General features: G+C 44.6%; 1 protein-coding gene across 3 annotated transcripts in view; it reads right to left on the reverse strand.

The window, feature by feature from the left end:
• The window catches only part of LOC306940377 (MAM domain-containing glycosylphosphatidylinositol anchor protein 2), a 388,778-nt gene that overhangs the window by 25,838 nt on the left and 336,420 nt on the right, over positions 1-26,520 (reverse strand). For all 3 annotated transcript variants that reach the window (XM_079525427.1, XM_079525425.1, XM_079525426.1), the window contains exons 13-14: positions 12,933-12,953; positions 1,584-1,739 (exon numbers count right to left, since the gene is read on the reverse strand). In XM_079525427.1, the coding sequence (XP_079381553.1) occupies positions 1,584-1,739; positions 12,933-12,953 (177 nt within the window). The remainder of the gene's footprint in view (positions 1-1,583; positions 1,740-12,932; positions 12,954-26,520) is intronic.

The following is a 26,520-nucleotide window of genomic DNA, read 5'->3' on the forward strand; positions in this document are numbered from 1 at the left end:
TTATTTATGTTTTGTAAATTAACTCCCTACTTGATCATATACTACAGCAGTTCCACAAGCTCGAAGCGCGGCGACATGTTTTGAGCTTGTAGCTCTGCTACTTTAGCTACGTTTGAATTTAAATCCTAAAAAGTAACAGTTTTGGGCATACAAAACTCCCTAGGGAGGTCCTTGAGGCACGTCCCACTGGGAGGAGACCCCGGGGCAGACCAAGGCGCAGTTGGAGGAAACACATCGACTCACTGGCCTTGGAACTTCTCGGGATCCCCCAGGAGGAAGTCACTAATGTTGCTCTGGAGAGGGAAGTCTGGAACACTCTGGTGGAGCTGTTGCCCCCACGACCCGACTACGGGTAAGCGGTTGAAGATGGATGGATGGATGGATGGATGGATGGAGAGACGACACCTTCCACTGGTGGAAGATGTACTGAAGTATCAATGCCACAACGTAGAAATACAACCGGCGGGACCACGAGGGGTCGTGAGGGGAATTACAAATAACTGGCCCCCAAATAACTGGCAAAACACTAAGATTATAATGAGTAAATTGACTGCCATGGACGCAGATCTATGTCATCTGTTGTTTTCAGTGATTACGCTAGAGGGCGCTCTTCGCCAACCTATGACGTTATAACTTCCAGAGAAGAATAAACCTGGAAATCGTGATCCAAAATAAAGGATTTATGAAACAATATCCTCGGGGAAGTCTATAGGATTTCTTTTTAATACCCCCTGTTCTAAGAGGAGAGGGTTGAGATGGTTAAATATTGAGTACCAGTGGTGCGTATACAGCCATGCTGTAATGAGCTGCACTGAACAGCACACATCTCTGACTCAGGTACCCATGGTAACGCCAGTGGAGGAGAGTCAGCGGCCATATCGCCATGGAAATATAGAGGCTGATCAGGGCTGCTCTTTGTGAGATTATAGGTATCGTGTCAGACCGTACAGTACAGTACAGTACAAGTACAGTTGACGTCATGTGCTGTGTACCTGGAAGTGGTCTGAAGAACGCCTGGAATAAGATTAACTTTGCACGAATTATAAAACATGTTGATGATACATACACTTATAAACAGTAACACATTGTGGTGCAGGGGAGCTCAACATATTGTACATATCCTTGTTGTCGGGCATAAACCTCTAATCTCCATATTTTTGATAATGAACGCCCACCTTGATTGTACTAGAGCAGGGGTTCTCAACGTTTTTGGCTATGGGGACCCCCGAAAATTGGCCAATTGGCTTTGGCCAACAGTAGCAGAAATGAGTCGCTTCGCACTGCGTTTTGAGCTCGTCGATCTGCTACCTTTGCTGTTTGAAAAATAACAGTTTTGGACATAATGAGGTTTCCACCCTACAGAGACAATCTGTACTTGGACAATTCTAATTTTATCTATTTAAAATACTGCACAGTATTGACCTGTCTGTCTGTCTGTCTGTCTGTCTGTCTGTCTGTCTGTCTGTCTGTCTGTCTGTCTGTCTGTCTGTCTGTCTGTCTGTCTGTCTGTCTGTCTGTCTGTCTGTCTCTGCCTACCTGCCTGATTCAATCAACCAACCAACCAATCAACAGCTGTTCCTCACCTTGCTTGGATCCGCTGCGGTCTCCGCTGGGTCCCGTGTTGGGCGTGTACTTGGTGTCGCGGGTGGCGGCGCTGTGTCTCGTCCAATCAAACTCGTCGTTCTTGTCCTGGGTGAACATGCAGATGGGCTCCTCCTCGAAGCTGCACTGGAACTCCCCTGAGGATGCACCAACACACAATAATACTATGTTTACATTCATACACAAAGCAGTGGTTCTTGAACCTTTTCATGTCAAAGGCCCCCAAAATGTATTTGGCTGCGGACTCCCATCTCAAACAATACGTTGTGCCAGGGAAGCAAAGAGTAAACAAGTCCATAGAACACTAAACGTAACTAACAAACCATCACTAAACCTGGGTATATTTTACCCAAATATTTCTCATACAATTATATTGAAGTACAGCAGTATGGCAACTTGAGGTACTCTTCTTTAATATTTCCTCATGACTTTTCCACAAAACAACGAAAATCATGTTGGGGCCCTATCATATGTGGGCAAAATCGGTGAAAAAAATGCGGGTATTATTTTAAAAATATTTCTAAAAAAAGAAAATGCAGCTGGGAACTCCACCCATTCCTGGGACATGTGAGATATACCTACCTTCTACTGTATGATGTCACTGAGCATCATTAAGGAATTGAAAGACCCACCCACCTCAGACAACAGCAACATTATGAAATTTACATAAATATAATTGTCCGGTGAAAAGAAATCACGCGGGTTTGGTGTTCTAGGGTTAAAAAATAATAATAAAAATGTAGTTTTTACCAAATTATATCACTTATTGAAGTGAGTTATGAGCCTCGGTGTGGCCACAGTGAAACCGGTTTCTCCTGGATATTAATATGATGTTCTATTATGGACACCTCTCAGGGGCACATTCCTCATTACGCTGCACATTCCTGTGTGCTACATTATCTATAAAAAGATGTGACTCCCGTTGTACGAGTGAACACATCATCTCTCTGGCGATGAAGAGACGCACGTATGCTTGGGTTCAGACACTGTGTGTGTGTGTGTGTGTGTGTGTGCGTGCGTGAGTGAGTGAGTGTGTGAGTGAGTGAGTGAGTGAGTGAGTGCGTGCATGAGTGCGTGCGCGTGCATGTGTGTGTGATGGTACGCTATACCATGACAGCCCACAATTGAAACATGATGGATGGCACATAGCGGCCACAAGTGATGTTCTAGTGCGTATACACACTCAAGAGTGTGTACATATGTGTAGACGTGTGCACGCCTGCACGTGCGCGCACGTGTGTGACAGTGTGTGTGTGTGGGTCCGCACACACACACACTCTGTATACAGAGTATGGCCTCAGCACACAGACACGCTCACATACTGTAGATACTAGATACACGCACACACGGGTATGGCCTCGACACACAAACACACACAAAGCTCCAGTGCGTATTATAAAATACAACCGTGTTTACATTGAGGCCAAAACAATGCATTTGCCTTGCATGAGGTGATGGTGTAGGTCATGTGTGACGGGGGACATGGGATTGATTACACACACTCACACTCACACACACACACACACACACACACACACACACACACACACACACACACACACACACACACACACACACACACACACACACACACACACACCTTGCACAGCTATAGATACAGCCTCAACCAAAGAGGCTACGCCTCTGGCACTCGCTCGGTGCCAGAACGATTCGATTTGCATCTTAATAAGGGAAAATTAGCAAAATGTGTTGAAAATATGCACAAAAAAAATGCTTACCACTAGCTTTCTTCACAGATGACAAATGTGTTCATAAAAGGTGTCTACTATCACCTATCAATTTGTTCCAAACCAACTGCCTTGGGAAACTTTGTGACAGCTGCTGAAAGTTGGGGTACCATTAACAACCTATAAGGCAAAGTTCTCAAAATGTCATTATGATTTGTCAAACTAGGGAGTTTTCATGATTCTGAATCCACTGCATGCATTAGTTTTATACGAAAAACACTCCATTGGCTAAAAACGCACATAGCCGTCATCACAAATGTTATGAGGTCAGCACAAGCATAATGACATTTTGAGAATTTGGTTAATGGTACCCCAACTTTCAGCAGCTGTCACGAAGTTAAGGGAAACAAATTGATAGGTGATAGTAGACACCTTTTATGAACACATTTGTGAAGAAAGCTAGTGGTAAGCATTTTATTGTTTTTATTTTTTTTGCAGCTTTGCCACACGTTTCACTAATTAAAGGACCAAGCAGTTCTGAAAGAACTTGGTCCTTTTTTGAAATTGCTATTTATTTTCTTCCGCCAAAATAGCAGTTCTGGCTGAACCGTGCAGTCGGTTTTCGCGAAATTTGGATATATGGTAGAGGGCCATGCCAAACGGTGAGGATGCGAAGCCCACAACCATTGGCCAAAGGGTGGCGCTATATTGAAAATGCAAACTTTGACCACGCATTGCTCATGAACCGTTTGACCGTCGGCAATGAAACCTCGACACAAATATGCGTCTCCTCATGCCGAACAAGTTCCGCACTGTTACTTTTGACCTCTGACCTCTAGATCACCCGCCATTTTGAATTATATGAAAATCAATTAAAATGCATCTCCTCCCAGGATCTTTGATCAAAATGCACGAAAACTTCTACACGTGAACTTTGGACCTATACGGACATGGGAAAGTATAGTACGTTTTTGTAAGTGAAAAAATGAAGGTTTTATGAGCCAATGAAAATTGCCGTTTTGTGAAATTCTGTCTTTACTTTGTTCTGTTGTAGTGCCTGTGGCTTTGCTGACCTCTGCTGGTCTAAAGTGCCTCACCTGTCAATCACCTGAGCCACACCCTTAGTCAGCTGTTCTTGATTAGTTGCAGGCTATATAAGAGGACTTGTGGCCAGCAGCTCATTGTCTCCCAAACTGAACAGTTGTGTTCGCTTTTTGTTGCTGTTATTAGTTAAGTTTGAGATGGGCTGGTCGTAAGTACTGTATTCTTGTCCATCAGTCCCTGTTTTGCAATGCAGGATTTTTAAATAAATGTGTAATATCTTTGTAAACATTTGATCTGACTTTGTATCCTTTTATGTTAGCCCTTGGTTGAGCCAAGTTTAAAGGGCTGTAACAATGCTAGAAACTGATTTGTTTAGTGAGAAACATGTATAAAGAACTTGATCCTGATCAAATCAGGTTCTTTACTCATGAATTGATAGATTATTTGATGTTGTACAACAGTGATTTTGAAACAAAGACTGATTTGGACACCTGGCCTTTCAGTTAAGGTTTTTTGTGTCCTGAAAGGATTCCCTTGCATGGATGGTTCTGGTACCGGATGGTACCCAGACCTGGCGAGCCGACCCGGAACTCTGAATCCCCCCCTTCACCCACAAATGTGGTAATCTGGTTCTCCAAATTGGAGAAAGACTGCTTTCCCTGAACTGAATAGGAACTGAACGGGGACTTTTCAATTCAACAACTTAAAGTGGGCCCCATTTGTTTGTTTTTCATGAATGTTCAAAGCTGTTTATTTTCTGTGAAGTTTAATAATAATTTTTCAGTTAACCTTTAATCCCTGTTTCCGACTCATTTAATTGGTTTTCACTCACTCATTGAGCTCCTCGTCTGAATCTGGTACATTTTCTGGTTTATATGCAGTCAATTAATTTATCTTTACCCACCTTTATCATTAGTTCTCCTTGTGCAACTTGCTACAAAAACACTGAATGATTTTGCTTGTTAGCTCGGTAGGTAGAGCTCTTGCCTTTGCAACACAAGGTCATGGGTTCAAATCTGGGCACCGCCAACTCTGTGTATGAGTCTTCAAGAACCCGTACCTGCCCCCCACTATAAAAAAAACGACCCTGTCACAATTCCATGGTCTTTTTCTCAAGTTTAGTCTTCCATGTTTCTTGTGCATATTATTCTTATTGCCTTCCTGCTTGGTCCGGCCTTATCGCTGCTTGCAGCGATCCTTTTCTAGTCTCCCCTTATTATCTTACTGGTACCACCCAGTTTTAGAACAAACATGGGAAAGCTCTGACACCACATTTTTAACACATTCCGTACATTATAGCCTATTATAACAAGCCACGGTCACTGCCGATGTTTAATTACATTTGGAGCATACGCCAAAGTATTTGCGCCTTTGATCCATGAAAATCCCCCTGAAAATAGTCACATGTAGTCCACTTGCTAGAATGTGAACCCATGCAGGCATGTTGTACACCAACATTTTATGTTAGAAATGTTGAGTAGGGGTCTCCAGCATGTAGAAACTGCCGGATGCTAACTTGCATATGTTGAGCAATTTTCATAATTGGCATAATATGTGACCATACTGTACCATTAACAACCTATAGAAGGCAGAATATTCAAAATTGCATCATGCTTTATGTAGCATGTGATGTGTCAAACTAGGGGGTTTTCATGGTGCTGGATCCATTCCAAGCATTAGTTTTGCAAAAAAAAAAACACTCATTGGGCTAAAAACGGCCATTGCTGTCATCACAAATGTGACACAATTGGGCAAGTGGGCAACATATGCAAGTTAGCAGTTTCTACATGCTGGGGACCCATACTCAACATTTCTAACATAAAACCTTGGTGTACTCAACATGTCCGGGTTCACAATGGAGCTCTATGGGCTGGCAAGTAGACTAATGGTTTGTTGCCGTGCCGAAAAATAATCCACCGTCGCTGGGAGCGCCTGTTGGGCAACATTCAATGTCATTTCCGGTGGGGACGTCATCCAAAGTGGTCTCCCTCCATTTTAGTGGATGAGATAAAAAATCGTAAAACGTGAAATAATCTAAAACAATGCTTCCAATTCTAACCAAAGATTATGTTTTGACGCCCCCTCGCGGTCCCGTCACTTGTCGCGTTAGAAGTAATCATAGCTGCCGTTGTTGTCGATCCCCTATGGGGTGTTTTGTCTACATCGAGCTACTTCCAAGATGGCGCCGTGCCACCTTGAAATAGGCCCTGACGCTGCAAATCGCTGGGTGCCCTGAACGGTCCTAAATACCCCCGGGCGTTCGGGGTGTTAAGAGAGCATGTCAAAACATAAAAAAGGAACATTTTTCATGAATTAAATAGAATGCAATGATTTCTCAAAATAATTTGAAAATGGGATCTAGGAGAGCTCTAGGAGAGCTCCTAGAGGGTCTAGGAGAGCTTCCTCCGAGGACCCCAAATTGCGCATTGGCTAACAACATATGGCAACATATGGCTTGAGTAGGTCAGAGATATAGGATGGGGTCAGACCAGAGATGGCCTTCAATGTAATTAATAACATTGTCAAAGCAATTCTCTCTAACACAGTGGTTTTCAACCAGCCATCCGGGGACCACCAGTGGTCCTTGAGGGAGGGCCAGGTGGTCCCCAGCTAAATGATGAAGAGTTGGTAACCAAATTAACCCTATAGATCTTTAACTCTTGAGAGTGTAAAGTTTCATTTTCCGCTCTCCAGAGTTAACCTCTACTTAATTTCCAAGACGTCTACACAATTAGAGAATAAGAATTGTTATTTTGATCAACACTTGCTTGTTGTCTCCCCTATGATAGCACATCAATGTATGCATGGAAAATGTGGACAAAATCTTATCCAATGACAACAAAGTCTTGGGTATGAGAGGCTAAATCTCATAAAACAGTGGTCCAGTGGCTCAAATGCCGAATACATAATGGACCTTGATATGAAAAACCGTAAGAGATTGGAAGCCGATGCCAGAAGTGTAGAACTGTAAGCATGCTGGCAACGGTTGTAGATTAGAAGAGTGTAGCCTCCTCAACGAGACGATCAAAAGACCACACACACACACACACACACACACACACACACACACACACACACACACACACACACACACACACACACACACACACACACACACACACACACACACACAATAATAATAATACAAAAATAAACAAAATAAACAAATCAAAATCAGCAGCATTTGGATTCAGGATGTGCGGCAGGCAACAGTGCGGCGTGATAAATATTCATTGATTTATTAAAAGGTAGCTGCGAGCGCTTTGGGGGAGAGTGGTGGTGACCTTGAATCCACTGCTCCTTGCACGCAGGTATAATGGAGAGAACCATGAAGAGATGGAGAGAGGACGCAACAGAGGTGGGTGGGCGGGCAGAGGGAGAGAGAGAGAGATGGAGAGAGAGACATAGAGAGAGAGAGAGAGGAGTGCGGAGATGCTACATGACAGCTAGAGAGGAGGAGAGCAAGAGAGACAGGGACGCACAGAGAAAGAGAGACTGACAGATTGAGAGAGTAATATAGAGATCGAGACAGAGGTGAGGTGAGAGACGGCGAAGGAAAGTTGGAGAGATAATAGATAGATAGAAAGAAGCAGGGTGAGAGAGAGAAACATCGACCGACGGACAGACGGACGGACGGACGGACGGACGGACGGACGGACGGACGGACGGACGGACGGACGGACGGACGGACGGACGGACGGACGGACAGACAGACAGACAGACAGACAGACAGACAGACAGACAGACAGACAGACAGACAGACAGACAGACAGACAGACAGACAGACAGACAGACAGACAGACAGACAGACGGATTAAAGCAAAATAAAATATCACGACTGCATGACCAAGTCCTAAGGAGCCTTCCACACTAGCGCTGTAGGAAACAGCGCTAATTAACTCTCAGAGTTACAGACCCACTGGTTCCATGCGTACACTCTCAGAGTTACAGGCCCATATCGGTCCAATTGGTTCCATGCGTACACTCTCAGAGTTACAGGCCCATATCGGTCCATTTGGTTCCATGCGTACACTCTCAGGGTTACAGGCCCATATCGGTCCATTTGGTTCCATGCGTACACTCTCAGGGTTACAGGCCCATATCGGTCCATTTGGTTCCATGCGTACACTCTCAGATTTACAGGCCCATATCGGTCCATTTGGTTCCATGCGTACACTCTCAGAGTTACAGGCCCATATCGGTCCATTTGGTTCCATGCGTACACTCTCAGAGTTACAGGCCCATATCGGTCCATTTGGTTCCATGCGTACACTCTCAGAGTTACAGGCCCATATCGGTCCATTTGGTTCCATGCGTACACTCTCAGAGTTACAGGCCCATATCGGTCCATTTGGTTCCATGCGTATACTCTCAGAGTTACAGGCCCATAACGGTCCATTTGGTTCCATGCGTACACTCTCAGAGTTACAGGCCCGTAATGGTCCATTTGGTTCCATGCGTACACTCTCAGAGTTACAGGCCCATATCGGTCCATTTGGTTCCATGCGTACACTCTCAGAGTTACAGGCCCATATCGGTCCATTTGGTTCCATGCGTACACTCTCAGAGTTACAGGCCCATATCGGTCCATTTGGTTCCATGCGTACACTCTCAGAGTTACAGGCCCGTAATGGTCCATTTGGTTCCATGCGTCCACTCTCAGAGTTACAGGCCCACATCGGTCCATTTGGTTCCATGCGTACACTCTCAGAGTTACAGGCCCATATCGGTCCATTTGGTTCCATGCGTACACTCTCAGAGTTACAGGCCCGTAATGGTCCATTTGGTTCCATGCGTCCACTCTCAGAGTTACAGGCCCATATCGGTCCATTTGGTTCCATGTGTATACTCTCAGAGTTACAGGCCCATATCGGTCCATTTGGTTCCATGCGTACACTCTCAGAGTTACAGGCCCATATCGGTCCATTTGGTTCCATGTGTACACTCTCAGAGTTATAGGCCCATATCGGTCCATTTGGTTCCATGTGTACACTCTCAGAGTTACAGGCCCATATCGGTCCATTTGGTTCCATGTGTACACTCTCAGAGTTATAGGCCCATATCGGTCCATTTGGTTCCATGTGTACACTCTCAGAGTTACAGGCCCATATCGGTCCATTTGGTTCCATGCGTACACTCTCAGAGTTACAGGCCCATATCGGTCCATTTGGTTCCATGTGTACACTCTCAGAGTTATAGGCCCATATCGGTCCATTTGGTTCCATGCGTACACTCTCAGAGTTACAGGCCCATATCGGTCCATTTGGTTCCATGCGTACAGTCTCAGAGTTATAGGCCCATATCGGTCCATTTGGTTCCATGCGTACAGTCTCAGAGTTACAGGCCCATATCGGTCCATTTGGTTCCATGTGTATACTCTCAGAGTTACAGGCCCATATCGGTCCATTTGGTTCCATGTGTACACTCTCAGAGTTACAGGCCCATATCGGTCCATTTGGTTCCATGTGTACACTCTCAGAGTTATAGGCCCATATCGGTCCATTTGGTTCCATGCGTACAGTCTCAGAGTTACAGGCCCATATCGGTCCATTTGGTTCCATGTGTACACTCTCAGAGTTATAGGCCCATATCGGTCCATTTGGTTCCATGCGTACAGTCTCAGAGTTACAGGCCCATATCGGTCCATTTGGTTCCATGTGTACACTCTCAGAGTTACAGGCCCATATCGGTCCATTTGGTTCCATGCGTACACTCTCAGAGTTACAGGCCCATATCGGTCCATTTGGTTCCATGCGTACACTCTCAGAGTTACAGGCCCATATCGGTCCATTTGGTTCCATGCGTACAGTCTCAGAGTTACAGGCCCATATCGGTCCATTTGGTTCCATGCGTACACTCTCAGAGTTATAGGCCCATATCGGTCCATTTGGTTCCATGCGTACACTCTCAGAGTTATAGGCCCACATCGGTCCATTTGGTTCCATGCGTACACTCTCAGAGTTACAGGCCCATATCGGTCCATTTGGTTCCATGCGTACACTCTCAGAGTTATAGGCCCACATCGGTCCATTTGGTTCCATGCGTACACTCTCAGAGTTACAGGCCCATATCGGTCCATTTGGTTCCATGTGTATACTCTCAGAGTTACAGGCCCATATCGGTCCATTTGGTTCCATGTGTATACTCTCAGAGTTACAGGCCTGTATGGATCCCTCTGGACGTCTGGTGGTCCTCGCAGACACAACGTTGAGCTATGCTAAATGTTTCCGCCCACCAGAGAGATAGAGGGATTTGCAGGATAGGCTGCAAACAGGATGGTGGAGAAGAGAAGCGTGCAGGCGAGACAGTGTTGCTTTCTACCTTCGGGGGTTTTGCTTTAATGATGTTAGTGATTACGATTGTTTGTTATTATATCGGGTTGTGTTGTTGTTATATGTTGTTGTGTGCAAAAACAATAAAAGAGAACATAATCGATGGTGCAAAACTGTGCTTGCCTAAAAAACAGCAGAAGACGCCTGCATGCACTCTCGAGGCGGGAAAAACACTAGTGCTCTGCGTTTCGCACGACAAGACACACGCACGTCGGTGTCACCATGGAGCTAATCTCATAACGTCAGTCAAGGGAACAAACATTAACACACATGAGCTCGTCATGCGGCACCGGCACGCACGCACACACGCACGCACGCACGCACGCACGCGCGCACGCACTTATAATTGCGGAAAAGAGCTGCGGTGGGAACACGCCCAGCACGCACATCCCAAAGCAAAACACAACCACTGCACAACGCCTGCAGATTGCAGGACATTTCTGAGAAATGATATACTTTCTCGTATAACAAATATACAGTATATATACAAGTAAGACGCCCTGAGGGCGGATGCATGCACGCATGGGTGACGGCAGACTGCTGGGCGAGCGCTAGCGCTTTGGCATGGGGGGTCAGATCAACATATGGAATGAATTCTGTACTGGCCATATATGGAGTGTGTCTTGAGTGTACAGGGTTTGATGAGGTCAGATCAACATATGGAATGTCAGAACAGGTTAGCTCCATATAAGGGTGGCAGCGGGGGCAGTGTCTTCGGTGTACAGGGACTGATGAGGGCCCAGGTAGGGCCGGGCCTTAATTTTCTGCTGTCGCTTTGGCATGGGATCAACTTTGACCAAAAATGTAGGTATGGCTAGGGTTCATGGCCAAATATAGCGTGTATTGTGTATAGGGCAGTGTTAGATGATGTCAGATTGAGATATGGAGACAGCCATATATGGAGTGTGTCACAAGGCGTGATGTCACAAGGCGTGACTCACAACATTCCCAGGCGTGACGTCACGAGGCATAATGGACTGGCAGCCTGGGACATTCCCATATATGGGATTAATATTGATGACATCAGGGATCTCCATATATGGGCGTGATGTCACTAGGCGTGACGTAATGGACTGGAGGGCTCAGGCCATTTACTCGACCTTTTCACTTGTTACTGTAAGTCACTCCGGATTTGCTCCTGAATCGTAAATGGACTTGTATTAGTGTTCTCCAGTGCAGTGAGACATGTTGCAAGACAGCTTCTCTGCTGGGAATGCTCTCTCTACGGAGGCACACCATGGTCTGCAGCGACATGCTTCAGCCCCCAGGGGTTCACACACTTTTCAGCTTCAGACCAACAAAAAAGAATATATATATTTTGTCTCTGTCGGGTCGGGTGGAAACCTCACATGTCCAATACTGTGAGGATTCAAATTCAAAAACAGAAAATGTGTCAGATCTACAAGCTGAAAATGCGTTGCTTCGCGCCACATTTCCAGCTTGTGGATCTGCTGCTTTTGTGTGATGCTGTGTAATGCGATCAAGTATGGCGTTTAATTCACGAAAAAGCGCAAAAAGTTAAAATGTGGAAAGGGTTTCTGTCCGACAGTAAAGATTTGGTGCCACCCAAAACCAAAAACCTCAAAAGTAAAAACCATGAAGAAACCCTTATTTTAAAAATCACACCCGTGTAAAGTGAGTGTTCCAGACCCCCAGGAAGGCGCCCAGGGGGGCGGCCTGGTTCCGACGAGCCTGTACTGTACTGTACTGTACTGTACTGTACTGTACTGTACTGTACTGTACTGTACTGTAGTCACACCCGGAATCACGTAATGGCTGCTAAAAACTCTTCCATCGCTTCCCATCATGCACGCATGCATGCATGCATGAATGAATGAAAGGCATAGTACTTACTCTGATGAATGAATGAATGAATGAATGAAAGGCATATTACTTACTCTGATGAATGAATGAATGAATGAATGAATGAAAGGCATAGTACTTACTCTGATGAATGAATGAATGAAAGGCATAGTACTTACTCTGATGAATGAATGAATGAAATTAATGAAAAGGCATAGTACTTACTCAGATGAATGAATGAAAAGGCATAGTACTTACTCAGATGAATGAATGAAAAGGCATAGTACTTACTCAGATGAATGAATGAAAAGGCATAGTACTTACTCAGATGAATGAATGAAAAGGCATAGTACTTACTAAAATGAATGAATGAATGAATGAATGAATGAATGAATGAATGCATGAATGAATGAAAAGGCATAGTACTTACTCTGATGAATGAATGAAAAGGCATAGTACTTACTCAGATGGGGGTTGATGGGAGCTGAAAAAGAGAGAGAGGAGCAGTAATTAGTGAAAAATACTGCAGTGTTCTGTCATCTTGATGAAACAAACACTCATTAATAGTAGCAAACACACACAGGCTCGCATAAACCTGCACGCATACTCAAGAACTCACATGACTGCACACAGTACAGCAAAGCGCACGCACACAGTTTAGTGCTCGCGCGCCAACACCCAACACTGAACAGATATAATAATGTGCTTGTGTGCTTAAACACAAACACATATGTTTGTGTGGACAACGAAATCTTAGGACAGCGTTTTGGTCAATGCCATTTTTACCATTTTTAGTTGCGACACCAAGAATAGCCGATCAACAACCTCTGAACTCATGCCCCGAAGAGCTTGTAGATCTGCTATTTTCCAGTGTGCGCCACCAGCACATAACAGTAAGAATACATACACACACAATGCTAACCCCAAAACCTAAACTGAAAATATTTTCCTAATTGTAGGTCCCCAAAGTAAACACTGAACTGGGAATAGCCTTTTGTCTTATTACCACTTGGAATCACCTACAGCTTCATTTTCTCCCATAACATGGTCAATTTCAATCTTTAAAGAGGGAGTGCCACAATTGTTGTATAGGTGACAGTACTTCATTAGACACCCTGGAGTCGTTTTTATGTGCAATGGTGTATTAACTTAGTATTTTGGGTTTCTTCCTGGAGGCAGTGGAGGCTGAACAGTCTTCTTCTTCTTCTTCTAGTGGGGTTTATTGGCGGTTGGCAAACAAATCTGTGCATTACCGCCACTTACTGTACTCTTAAAATAAACACCCGTGTATCCCATTCAACATTTGTCCGCTCTGTTGTGTGCATCCTACTCCGGGGTCGGAGCAGTCGTGAATCCCTCTCTCAGGATAATGTCCAGATCCTCTCCACTAACATCCATCACGTCCAGAAACCTTCTCGCTGCATCTAAAAATCATTTTAATTCTTTCTGACTTGCTTTTTATCTCCACCGCACAATTGACACCATGGCAATGAATGCAAGGAATCTTTTCTTCTATCCATATAGACACCCCTCTCAGTTCCATTCACTTTTTCCCTCAGATGAGGTTCCTGTTCAGCCTGATGTGAGACCATCTTTTCATTGCTCCCCTCCACTCTCTTAACCGCTTCAGCGTATGACAGCTTCTTTGCTGCTCTGATCTTACTCACTTGGATCTCCTTCACTTTCCTGGGACACTGTGCCGACCCTACATAGTGCTGACCTCCACAATGTAGGCACTTTGCTGGTTCCCGTGTCTCTCTGCATTCCTCCTTGCAGCTTTCCACCCCACATCTCACACACCTCTTACTTCCCCTGCAAACAGCCGCGACATGCCCGTACTGTTGACAGCAAAAACTTCGGAGCGGTGCTCTTTCGTAGGGCCTGACCCTATAATTTACACAATCCAAATAAACACGCTCTGGCAATGTATCCCCTTCAAACGTTAAGCACATTGATGTGGTTTCCTCCCGTACCCCGTCTCTGAACCGTGTCATTCTTTTCTCCTGACATACATAGTCGACATATTTGGCAAATGCCCCCTTCTTCACTGACATCGGAACACCACTTATTACCCCCTTTTTCCAAGATCTCATTCCCAACCGAAACACATTTAGCGGGCATTCTCTGAATGAGTAGATTTTATCAAAAGCTGTGACAATCTTTGCACTCTACTATGACCATGCCTCTTCTGCTAACTCTGACAAGGCCATCAACCTGTTTCTCAGCAACAATTCCAATAACAAATTGCTCGTCGGACTCTTCCTTATCGCTTCCTTCAGATGCCTTTCTTTTCTTATTTGTATTTCCTCTTTTATCTCCTTCCTCAGCTGGATGTTCCAAATCCGATTCCATTTAAAAACCGCGGTCTCTCCCTCCCTCTGACTTCCTCCATCCACCTCCAGAAAACCTGACCGGCCGACTTCAGTTCACTGACTTCCGAGGCTGAACAGTCAAACGGGCCAATGAAATAAACAGTAATAATATTACTGTTTATTTCAGGGGCTGATAGTGTGATGTCACTATATTATAGTGACATCACACTATCAGCCCCTCCCCTAACCTCCCCCTTTATCATACAACTACAGCTGTGGGTGCGGCTTCAGTTCAGGTGGATCACCACCCATCACCAACCACCAGGCAAACCAGGCATACTTAATGAACTGGTGGGCGTGCCCACATAAAAACAACATTTTAACCAATAATGTACACTTTTTTGAAAACATACACCTCATATACCTCCTTATATAACAATAAGACCTGATGATCATGTTTTAGGGTGGAAAAAAATCACGGCACTCCATCATTAATTGCAGACCTACCTAGATGTCTGCAACTGCTTTTAAACTTGTGTTTTATCACACGATAAGGGAAAGTTTCTATTGCTTCAACATTGATGTTTATATTTATAGGAAAATTAAATTGTACTGTGATGTATCTCAATGTCAAATGAGAAATGAGGGCAACCTCAATGTCTTTCTAATAAATGAAGGTTTGCATGAAAAGTGTAAAAGAGTTATTTCTGATGAGGGCTATGGGTGGACAAACCAAAAACTTAAGTTATGCAAATGCATTCTCTTCTCGCAAGATATGTTTTTCATATTAAAAAATAATGTTCCAAAAGATGTGTTTCAAAACATTTAATATTAAAAAAAGAGAGAAACAATTAACTAAATGCTTAATAATACCAAGAAAATAGTCTAGTGGGCACTGCACTAAGCACCCAACTGGTACAACATGCATAGTTGTTCTATTGCAATAGAACTCTTTTCCCATGGCAGAAAATCATTTTTTTAACAGATGCCAAATGAGGTCCCCAGACCGTACTTTGTTTAGACTGAGCACTCACATCCATTGCATGGTCCTCAAACATTTTAATTCAACAACCGCCTGAAACTCTTTTCGACTACAAGAACAAAGTTTGCATTTGTTTACTTCTGCCCACGCACCCTTTTACTTGTAGCAGTGTATTTTATTATATTGGGTAATTGTTACTTTTACTTAAAAGGACCACTTCCCCCATTCTCAACCACATCTTCATATAATTGGTCCTCACTGTGGACATGCAGTTCAGAAACCTGCCCATGTGGCATCATCAGTGCAGGGTGCCACTGCTTCGCAGGCATATTGCCAGGGGCAGATTAAGTCCCCTCTCAATTGTTGAAGGACTTCACGACTGAAGTGGTGACGAGCCAACCAGATTCGTCTGGAACATGCAGGCTATAACCAACCAGGGCCCAGTATGAAAATATGGGGCAGGACATTGCAAAAGAATAAAAAATAATAATCTAATACGGAGAGGAACGAGACTAATATCCACGCAGTGATATTAGTATCGCTAGACAGGGCTAGCATGGCAGGGGAAGTAAACTATCCCAGTACACAGAACCCTGACATGATGGACTACTGTACAGTTGGGTGCCACCGATATTGTCCCTTATCATTTGACCCATTTAGGCCTGACCTCAATTTTTTTTAAATTCTTCTAAATCCTCCAGTTTTCTGAAATAAATATTTTCACGATTTTTCAAAAATAGCAGACCTACAAGCTCGTAGCGCGCCACTCGGTGGCGCGCTATGAGCTTGTAGATCTGCTATTTTTCAATAGCTAAATTATAACATAATGTTTAAAACACCAAAAGGGGTTCCCGCCCAAAATGGGTTAACTGTCCTTTTGCGCAGATCACGCAAAACTCAGCAAAAAGAAAAGGACAATATCGATGGCCTCCAACTGTATATCACAGCAGCACACAGAACCCTGACATGATGGACTACTGTATATCACAGCAGCACAGAACCCTGACATGATGGACTACTGTATATCACAGCAGCACACAGAACCCTGACATGATGGACTACTGTATATCACAGCAGTACACAGAACCCTGACATGATGGACTACTGTATATCACAGCAGTACACAGACCCCTGACATGATGGACTACTGTATATCACAGCAGTACACAGAACCCTGACATGATGGACTACTGTATATCACAGCAGCACACAGAACCCTGACATGATGGACTACTGTATATCACAGCAGCACACAGAACCCTGACATGATGGCAGACAGGGTAAACCAGTGGTTCCCAAACTTCTCGGGTCGAGACCCAAAAAAGGAGATTAGATTAGACTCAAGCTGGTGAAAACACAACTTCTTTTGATTCGAATTATTTTTCATTTATGTGTTTGTTTATTTGTTTGTTTTAAATTGTGTAATATTCTTTAACCTTTTCTTTTTCATTAAAAAAATATCTTTTGATATCCCCACAAATGGGTGCCGACTCATTGTTTGGGAAAATGATGTGAAGGATTTTAAAAGCCCAGAGTCATCTCTCTCTCTCTCTGTGTGTGTGTTATCAAATGGAGAGAGAAAAAAAGGAGGAGGATTAGAAGAGGGGCGGCCAGGGCCTCACATTAATAAGCTTACTGCACAACTGCTTATCATTATTGCCATTTATTGTCCTTGCTGATGTCCTTACCTCAAGGTGACTTCCATTTAGAGGCTGTTTTTCATTTCCATTTAGAAGCCTCATAACTCACAGTAGCAGGGCTGAGTTCTACAGTACAGTACGTCCATGTAGGGTTCTATTGTAAAATGAAGTAACGTTGCTGTCGAGGCACAAACATCTTATCTCCATATTTTTTCGTACAGTCACACAAAAACATTCCAATCTAAGGTTGCAGATCTGCTGTTTTTGCTAAGTAACAGCAGTGTGTAAGTACTGTAACTATGTACATATATTCAAGTAATCGCTTGAGGTATATTTACTTTACTGCAGTATTAACAATTATTGTACTTTTACTCCACTACAATTATTTGAAAACTTTAGTTACTATTACTTTGTAGTTTTGATTATTATAAAACCATGCATTAACCACTTCAGCCCTATACATTTTGGCCATTTAGAAAATTGCAGATCTTGTTGAAAACCTAATAAATACTCTCTACTTGTGTTACTTTAAGTACATTTTCATGCCAATACATTTGTACTTTAACTCAAGTACATTTTGAATTCCGGACTTCTACTTGTACCGTAACAGAATATTTCTACATTGCACGATACTCATACTTAAGAAAAGTCTCTGTCGGGTGGAAACCTCATATGTCCAAAACTGTTACTTCAAGCAAAAGTATCAGATCTGCAAGCTCACTATGTGTCGCTTTGCGCCATGGTTCAAGCTTGCAGATCTGCTAATTTTGACGCTTGTGTGTGATGCTGCAGTATGATCAAGCAGGGCAGTGGTTCTCAACCTGTGTGTCCCTAAATGACAGTAAAGTGACAATTTAAGGACTTTTAAGAACATTAAATAAAAACGTAAACAAGCCAGTCTATAGAAACTGGTCAAACATTGTAGCCTGGCTCCAGCCCTGAATCGCTACCATTAAAAAAATATGTCCGGGCGGTGCCCACATCACTCCACAGCGTCAAACAACAACCATGGCTGCCCCCACTGCGGTGACTCACGACCGTATCAATCTGGCTATTAAATCGACCTATGATAAATAGTTTTACATAAACGTCAGGTTTTATAAACATCATCATCATCCGACATATTTTACCGCTTTTGTTTACATGCTAGTAACGCTCGTTGGCTGTGTTTGTTTGGTTAGCAACCGGGTTAGCCATAGCCACATGATTGACAACAACATCATCTGCTTTCCTGAACCAATCGCCGTGAACCAATTGCCGAAGACTGCCGCTTTGACAACGCACATCCCAGAAACTGCTGCCGTGGGAAGGGCTTTCAGTCTGAATAATTAAGTGAAAATTCAGACAGAGTGTCAGGCTATACAAACATTGGCTAAATTGTCAAAAGATCTAAGAAAGAGGCAACAATCGTGAAGATAACTGATCTACGAGCTCACAACACCTCACAGCGTGAGGCATTATGAGCTTGTAGCTCTTCTACTGTATCTTCACAATATTTATCTGTGGAACCAAAGCAAATGCAATCGCTCCGCTGCTCCTGCAATTCCAAGTGCTTGTCAGGGGAGTGAATCTAAACAATATAAACAAAGTCAAACACAGCTATTTTATCCACCTTTTTCCTATAACCCATACGTCTTTGCGTATGTGTGTGCATAAGTTCCTCCCTCTCTTGCTGTTGCCAGTTTTGCAAGAGAAACATTTGGACATGTCTATGAAAACAAGAAGAAATGTGGGAACCACTGGTTTAAACACCATTACGAAGCAAGCCCAAATAAGCAACTACTGTACACTTTAGAAAGAAGCCCAAAAAAACACAACCAGCAACTACCAATAATTTATTTACAAGCGACTTTACAGGGAAAAAAAACAAGCCAGAGGTCGCTTATAATAAGCAGGTTTGTGTTGTGTGTTGTGTGTTTGTGTGTGTGTGTGTGTGTGTGTGTGTGTGTGTGCGTGCGTGCGTGCGTGCGTGCGTGCGTGCGTGCGTGCGTGCGTGCGTGCGTGTGTGGCTCATCCTGCATTCTGTGCACAGAAGTTCAAGGTAAATGCCGATAAGTCATGGAGTCCATCACACCAGAGTACCAGATTGTGTGCGTGCGTGTGTGCGTTTGTGCATTTGTGCGTGCGTGTGTGTGTGTGTGCGTGGCATGCGTGCGTGCATGGCTCATCCTGCATTCTGTGCACAGAACTTCCAGGTTCAATGCTCTCTTCATTGACTATTTAAAAGGAGACATCAGCCAATAAGTCGGCAGCAGCAGCCAAACTCATGAAAAGGTCACGGTGCACAAAACCGCTGTTTGTTTGAATGCAGAGAGCCGATTAGTGCGGCACTTCACTGTGGCAGAGTAAATACAATTTAAGCTGCCAACAAGATGCATGGGAACCTGCATGATGATGATCGATTCCCGTCTACCCGCGGCCAAACGGACGCCATACGTCATTCTTTAACCGCAAAACACAGTATGTTAAACCGACCGCCCGTTTGATTTATGAATCGTCCCGTCGTCCGTCCGTTCACGGAGGGCTATTGATTTCAATCTCCTTCAATTAAATCCAGTAATAACAAATCGTTTGCGGCAAAAGGGAAATCTTGTTCAAACGAGGAAGGGTGGCGTGGGGAAGAGGAGAGCACAAGACTGGGTGTTTGTTGTCTTTTGTTGATGTGGGACTTTTTCTTTTTTTAATTTGGGTTTTTGTCAAATCCCATATTTCACAATGTTTTGTAGAAGGGTGAGAGAGAGAGAGAGAGAGAGAGAGAGAGAGAGAGAGAGAGAGAGAGAGAGAGAGAAGAGAGAGAGAGAGAGAGAGAAGAGAGAGAAGAGAGAGTGAGAGAGAGAGAGCGATAGAGAGAGCAACAATGAGAACAAAGCAGTACTACATTCCCAAATTGCTTTCCCAATTTGGTTACATAATCTTCTCTGTCGGGTGGAAACCTCACCGTGTCCAATACTGTTACTAGGAATCAAATTCAGATCTCTAAGCTCAAAATGACTTTCCAGGCTACTTTTGATGCTTTTGTTGTGTGTGTGACGCCGTAGTATGATCAAGTACGGCGTTAATTTACGAAAAAACCCCAAAAGTATAAATATGGAGTATTGTAATGTTTCTGCCACGATAAAGCTCAATTTCTACTCTGTTTGATGCCGTCTGTCGCTTTGCTGGAGAAGAACTGATCTTCCAAGTTTAAACAAACAAACAAAACAAAACCTTGTTAGATCTGTTCTTGTCACCAAGCAGAGTTATAATAACAATTAGGCATGAGATACTGTAGCTGATAGCTCAGTGATTCTCAACACTTTGTTTTTCATTTCCCCCACCAGTTTGGAGTGCGTATTAGGCACACTAGCCCCCATAACTCTGAACGTGTCATCACTGGAGAAACCAACCTGGACACCAACCCTCTCATTGACCACATGGGGGGGGGGTATATTGCAGTGTATATTGGACTTTGTATATTGTATTGGACCTTGCCCCTCGTCTCTATTCTAACTCTTCCTGTAACCGCTAAAAACACAACGATCCCAGCCACGGACTCTGTTACCACTCTGTAATCATGTGTGATGTGACAATGATTCACAGCTCATGCATATCAAACTGTGGGTCCTTGAAATGAAAAATACTGTTTTATACATGACAACCAGTAGCCGCCGGGCACCCGCCGAGACATGGATGCTGAGCTTTCCAATAAAAATCTTGATTCGTTCACATCTCTCTCTCTCTCTCTCTCTCTCTCCCCCAGCCCCCCCCCTTCTGCTGTTTCACTTTTCCCTCCGTCTCCTTGAGCTCTTCTCTTTTCAAGACCTTGGCTATCGTCTCTGTCAGGTGGAAACCAAGACAGACAGCTACTCGTCAGGAGGATTCAAATTCAAAAAGCATCAAAAGTAGCAGATCCGCAAGCTTGCGGAGCGTGCTCAGCCAATCAGCTGAGCAGTGCTCATAGAGACTGTGCATAGGAGCGGCTAGCGCCACACAAAAAAACAACAGATAAGAGGTTTCAGCCCGACGGCAACAATATGGTAATGGCGTTACGTTTTGTTATTTCACCTGCAGCTTCCTCTCAGACTAACTCAACTGCCTCATCCGCAGGAAGGTGTCTCTCTGACCCTTCCTGATGAAGTCACGCTGAGCCTCTAGCTCTGGCCCATAGCGTTAGGAGGAGTTCTCTCTCAGCGCTATGGTACTCTCGAACCTTTCCCCTCTCACCCTTTCAACTCCTTTAAAGCATGGTGAGTAGCGAAAGAGTACGTTTTATATTTTACTACAGACGAGAGGCTGCTCTACCGGGAGCTGCGCGCAACGGCCCGAAAGTAACATATAGTGTTAAGGAGAACTCCTAACGCTACGGACCAGAGCTACACTGAGCCCAGTGGAAGAAGGCCAATATGGGGGCTACTACTTTGGCAGGGGGTGGATTCATGCTTCACGCCGGTGTCGTGGACCGGACCGCAAATAGCAGATCTACAAGCCGTACAGCTTGAAGTTGCAACGTGGTGTGAGCTTGCAGCTCTTCTGTTTTCGGTGCGAGACACTGGCACGCAAACAGAGTAAGAACCAGGGGGAATTCGTACAAGCTCACAACAATGAACTGCTATTTTCCATGCGCAAATAAGTCTAAAGCAGGCATACTGGCATAGTACTACTCTCTTCTATCTCTGTTTATCTCGCTCTCTCTCTCGCACGAACATCAACACAACTAGATTTAAAAAAAAAACAGACACGGACGGGGCCTGAATTGAAACAACAGCCCATGTACGCTGTTAGACTCAAACCACCTAATTATCTACGCTGCGCCCTGGTCGACTCGGAGACTTCAAATAAAACATTTGTTTACATCGAAACGCCACACCACACCGCCCCGGTCTTTAAGCAGCTGTGTGTTTACGTGGAAGGAGGTAGAGGGAACCATGATAAACCCTGTTAAACAAGCGTGTCTCGTACAATTTACAGGCACACTGAGCCATATTAAACATGGATTTTAGGAGCCCCAGAGCTGTGTGAAGACTATAAGCCTCGGTTATACTTAGTTGCGTGTGGGTGTCGAGGCGGGGCGTCGGAAAAGAGACATTTTAAGGTTGTAGATCTGCTCTTTGCTGTGTGCGATGCCGGCACACAACAAAGTATAAATCATCAAGGCTGGAACAATGAAAACGTCATCAAACGGCTGTAGCCACAATGCACTGACTGCACGTGTCAAGTTTGTACGTCAAAACCTGTTGACGCATCTTTCGGAGCTCGTCTGTTCTATTTTGGACCGTTGACGCATGGCAGACCATCCATCACGAGTTGTAGCAACAAGCCAACGATGTAAAAATACATGTATTTTTCTTTCAAATGTACATATTGCAGTGTTTGTTGACATCGTTCTAGGAATTCAAGGCCATTACGTGACGCACGTTCAGTGACGTCTGACTCAATGATATGTTTTATTTTCAGTGTGTTGTCGTAGCCTTAGGCTTTTGTTATCAACCTTTAGTGCTTCAGTAAACAGCCTCATCCTCACAATGTCACACATTCTATCGTTCTATAGATACAAGCACACAGATGAATGGAGCCTGTATAACGCAGCCTTCTGGAAAAGTTCCACCTCTCTGTGTCCTGTCCTTAACCCGTCTCCCTGACTTACTTTTCCCCAGCTGAGTGAGGACACAACACGGCCACGCACCAGCGCCCCGCTTTCAATTTGCTCCGTTCCGATTTTCCGAACCCAGACTCAAAGTGAGCTCACTGTCCGCCAGCACAGCACAGCGGTTCCACAGAGGCCATTCTGGACACAGACGCTGACTTCATCCTGGCAGCTTTCCCTGCCCACTCTGCTTCTCTCCGCTGCGGTTTACAAAGCGAGGGCGATTTAGGCGGCCGCTGCCAAGTGCACGACGGCGTTTGAATTAAGGCCTCACGAGACCAAAAGGGGATCACTCCCAAGATTCCCCATCCATCATGGTCTAGGGAAGGGGAAGCCCGGCAAATGGCCTCGCGAAGCGGCTCAATGTCGCTCTATTGGAAGTCACGGCTCGGGTTCGAGTCATTCTCATTAGTCTTCATTCGTGGTGGCTCACAAATGGAGAGAACGCGGGGATCGCGAGTCCGCTTGGACTGCACGCCAGCGCTTGAGTCAGTCTCCCCCAGGCCGAAGGCATGGGGAGAGTATGTTTTGCACTCCGTCCGTGTGTGTGTGTGTGTGTGTGTGTGTGTGTGTGTGTGTGTCCGTCCTTTCGTCCGTCCGTTACCAGCTAATCACCGGCACCATTAACCCGGTCGATGCCAAACTTTGCACACACACTCCCTGGATGCCAACGATGAACCTCTGCCCCGCATTTTCCAGAACGGCCTGTTATAGCGCCACCATGAGGCAGCTTTTCACATTTTTTACCTAAAACTGCACCGATCTGCGTGAAACGTTGCATGCACACTCCCTAGAGGCCAAGGACAAACCTTTGACCTGCATTTTCCGCATCTGCCTTTTATAGCGCCACGAGGAGGCCGACATTTGTAAAACACATTTTTTTATATTACTCCTCCAGATTCTGTCCAAAAATCTCACAAATCGTTACACAGTATCTCTATGGTCATGTGCTCAAGTCGGATCTGTCCGATATTTCATATTCCATCCTAATTGGCTATAATTGGCTTTCACAGTTTGCAAGATTGCCCCGTTTTGAACAAAAGCCTCAAATCATGAACGCAGCATGCAATTTACGTGAAATCTTTCACACATTTTCTTACTGGGCTGAGGAATATATCCCACCCTTTTCACATTGGCCTGTTATAGCGCCACCAACAGGTTGATTTTTGCAAAACACATTTTTGGAACAAAATGCCTCAAATCATCCAATTGCCATCAAAGGCAAACATGTTTATATTACTCCTAAACATTTTGCCAAACATCTCACACAGTCCTATCCTCCTGGTGGAGACCTGTGCCCAGAAGGGCACTTTTTCTAGTTTTATATACTTTTATTTACATTTTAAGATATTTTCTATATACAGGTTTAATGTTTTTTCTTAAACAAACATTAAAAACGCCATTGAGATGGACAGAGTTTAATGTTTGTTTTGTCCATGTTTGTTTTGTCTGATAATTACATCATAAAAGACGTATATATAGCGCCCCTCACTTCACACGGGTGTTATCTTGAATATGTTGACCAGGGTGGAAACACTGTTCATTTTCAGGATTAAAATTCAACAGCAGTCAAAGTATGGAGATCAGATCCTCCTGTTTGTATAGTATCCACCGAGCTGAAGCCCTAACTGCTCCCAATGAGCAGGTCGGTTTGCACACACACACACACACACACACACACACACACACACACACACACACACACACACACACACACACACACACACACACACACACACACACACACACACACACACACACACACACACACACACACACACACACACACACACACACACACACACACACACACACACACACACACACACCATGCCCTCAGCCTCTTTTTCCTGCCTCAGTGAGTTGGGAGGGAGTACAAATTGGCGCGGCGAGGAAGTGAATCCTCAACGGGCGTCTGTGTGTGTGTTTGTGTGAGCTCTGATGTGGTTTAAACTTTAAGCGACGGGGGAGTGGAGTGGAGTGGAGAGGAGAGGAGAGGAGGGGAGAGGAGAGGAGAGGAGAGGAGAGGAGGGGAGGGGAGGGGAGTGGAGGAGAGGAGAGGAGAGGAGAGGAGAGGAGAGGAGAGGAGAGGAGAGGAGAGGAGAGGAGAGGAGAGGAGAGGAGAGGAGAGGAGAGGAGAGGGAACACATGACACTGGATGAAACCAAACCAGAGTGACCTTACTGTGACCTCTTGGCAAAGTGGCTCGCGCAGCAGCCAGCAGAGGTTATTTATCGTTAGATAGACCAGTGGCTCTCAATCATTTTCAGGTCAAGGACCCCCACCTCAAATTGATATTTATTTGGCTGCATGGTGACCCCCATCAGAAAACATGTGGTGCCAGGGACCGGCCGTATAAGAGACATTTTAATTATGTCAAATGCTTTTACAATTCTTCCATGTTTCATCTATCTATAAATGCACCATGCAAGTCTCTGTCTGTCTGTACAGTACGTGTGTACGGCTGTAATGCACGTTAACTCGAGAACCGTTAGCCTCATCGACTTCAAATTCGACACACGCGTTCCACACCCCCACACGGAGTGCAATGCCGGGTGTCGTGTCGGTCGGACCCACGGTTGTCCAGAACCGCCACAAAAGGCCTCTGTCCGGGCTCTGGACATAATGGAGCTGGCCCGTTCTGATATCACAACACTCCATATTTGGGCATGCCTGACACAGAGCTCCATAATCTGGCCAGTTCTGACATCACAACACTCCATATTTGGGCATACCAACATTTTTTGTTGTTTTAGTCAGTCTTTTGAAGATGTTACACTGCATGCTGAAAATAAGCTGCTATGAGCTTGTAGATCTGATCTGATTTTCAAAGAACAATGACTTCTACTGGATCTTTTCCTCCTTAACAATTTAGTATAGTTTTTATTTGTTGACTTTTATTGTGTAGGAGCGGTTGAATTTTATTGTGTAGGAGCAGTAGCTGTCGACAAAAAATAAATAAAGAAAAAAAGAAAAAAGAAAAAGAAAAAGAAAGACAATCAAGAAAGAAAAGGAGGAAGCAGCAACAGTGTTTTTAAAGTGACAGGGCAGCTTAGGGAGGCGTAAACCTCCCGTATTACCGTAAATCTCGGACTCTCGGAGGGATTGGGGGAGTGAAGTCCCAACAGATGCAGAGTTTGTCACCGTGGCAGACTTTGAGAGAGTGTCTGTGGGAGCTGGGTGACACCGCCCATCTCTCATCGCACGGCTGGGGACACTATAAGCGCTTTTGTGTCTTCTCCCAGTGCTGGCTCGCCAGCCGCCCCTCTCTCTCTTTGCGCCTGGCGTTCGTCGTCAGGATGATGGCTCGTCCTGTCAGCCTCGTGATGAGGAAACTCACTCAAACTCTGATTTCAGACGGCTTCTATTTATGCTACATCATCACAATGCTGGGAAGGACTCTTTACGTTAATTCTTTCTTTTTCTGTTGGTTTGCCTACTCACTCATAACCGTCAGGAACTAAATATACTGAAGTCAACAAATAAAAACTAGA

This window comes from Electrona antarctica (genome assembly GCF_951216825.1).
Source record: "Electrona antarctica genome assembly, chromosome: 17".
In the NCBI taxonomy this organism is placed as follows: Eukaryota; Metazoa; Chordata; class Actinopteri; order Myctophiformes; family Myctophidae; genus Electrona; species Electrona antarctica.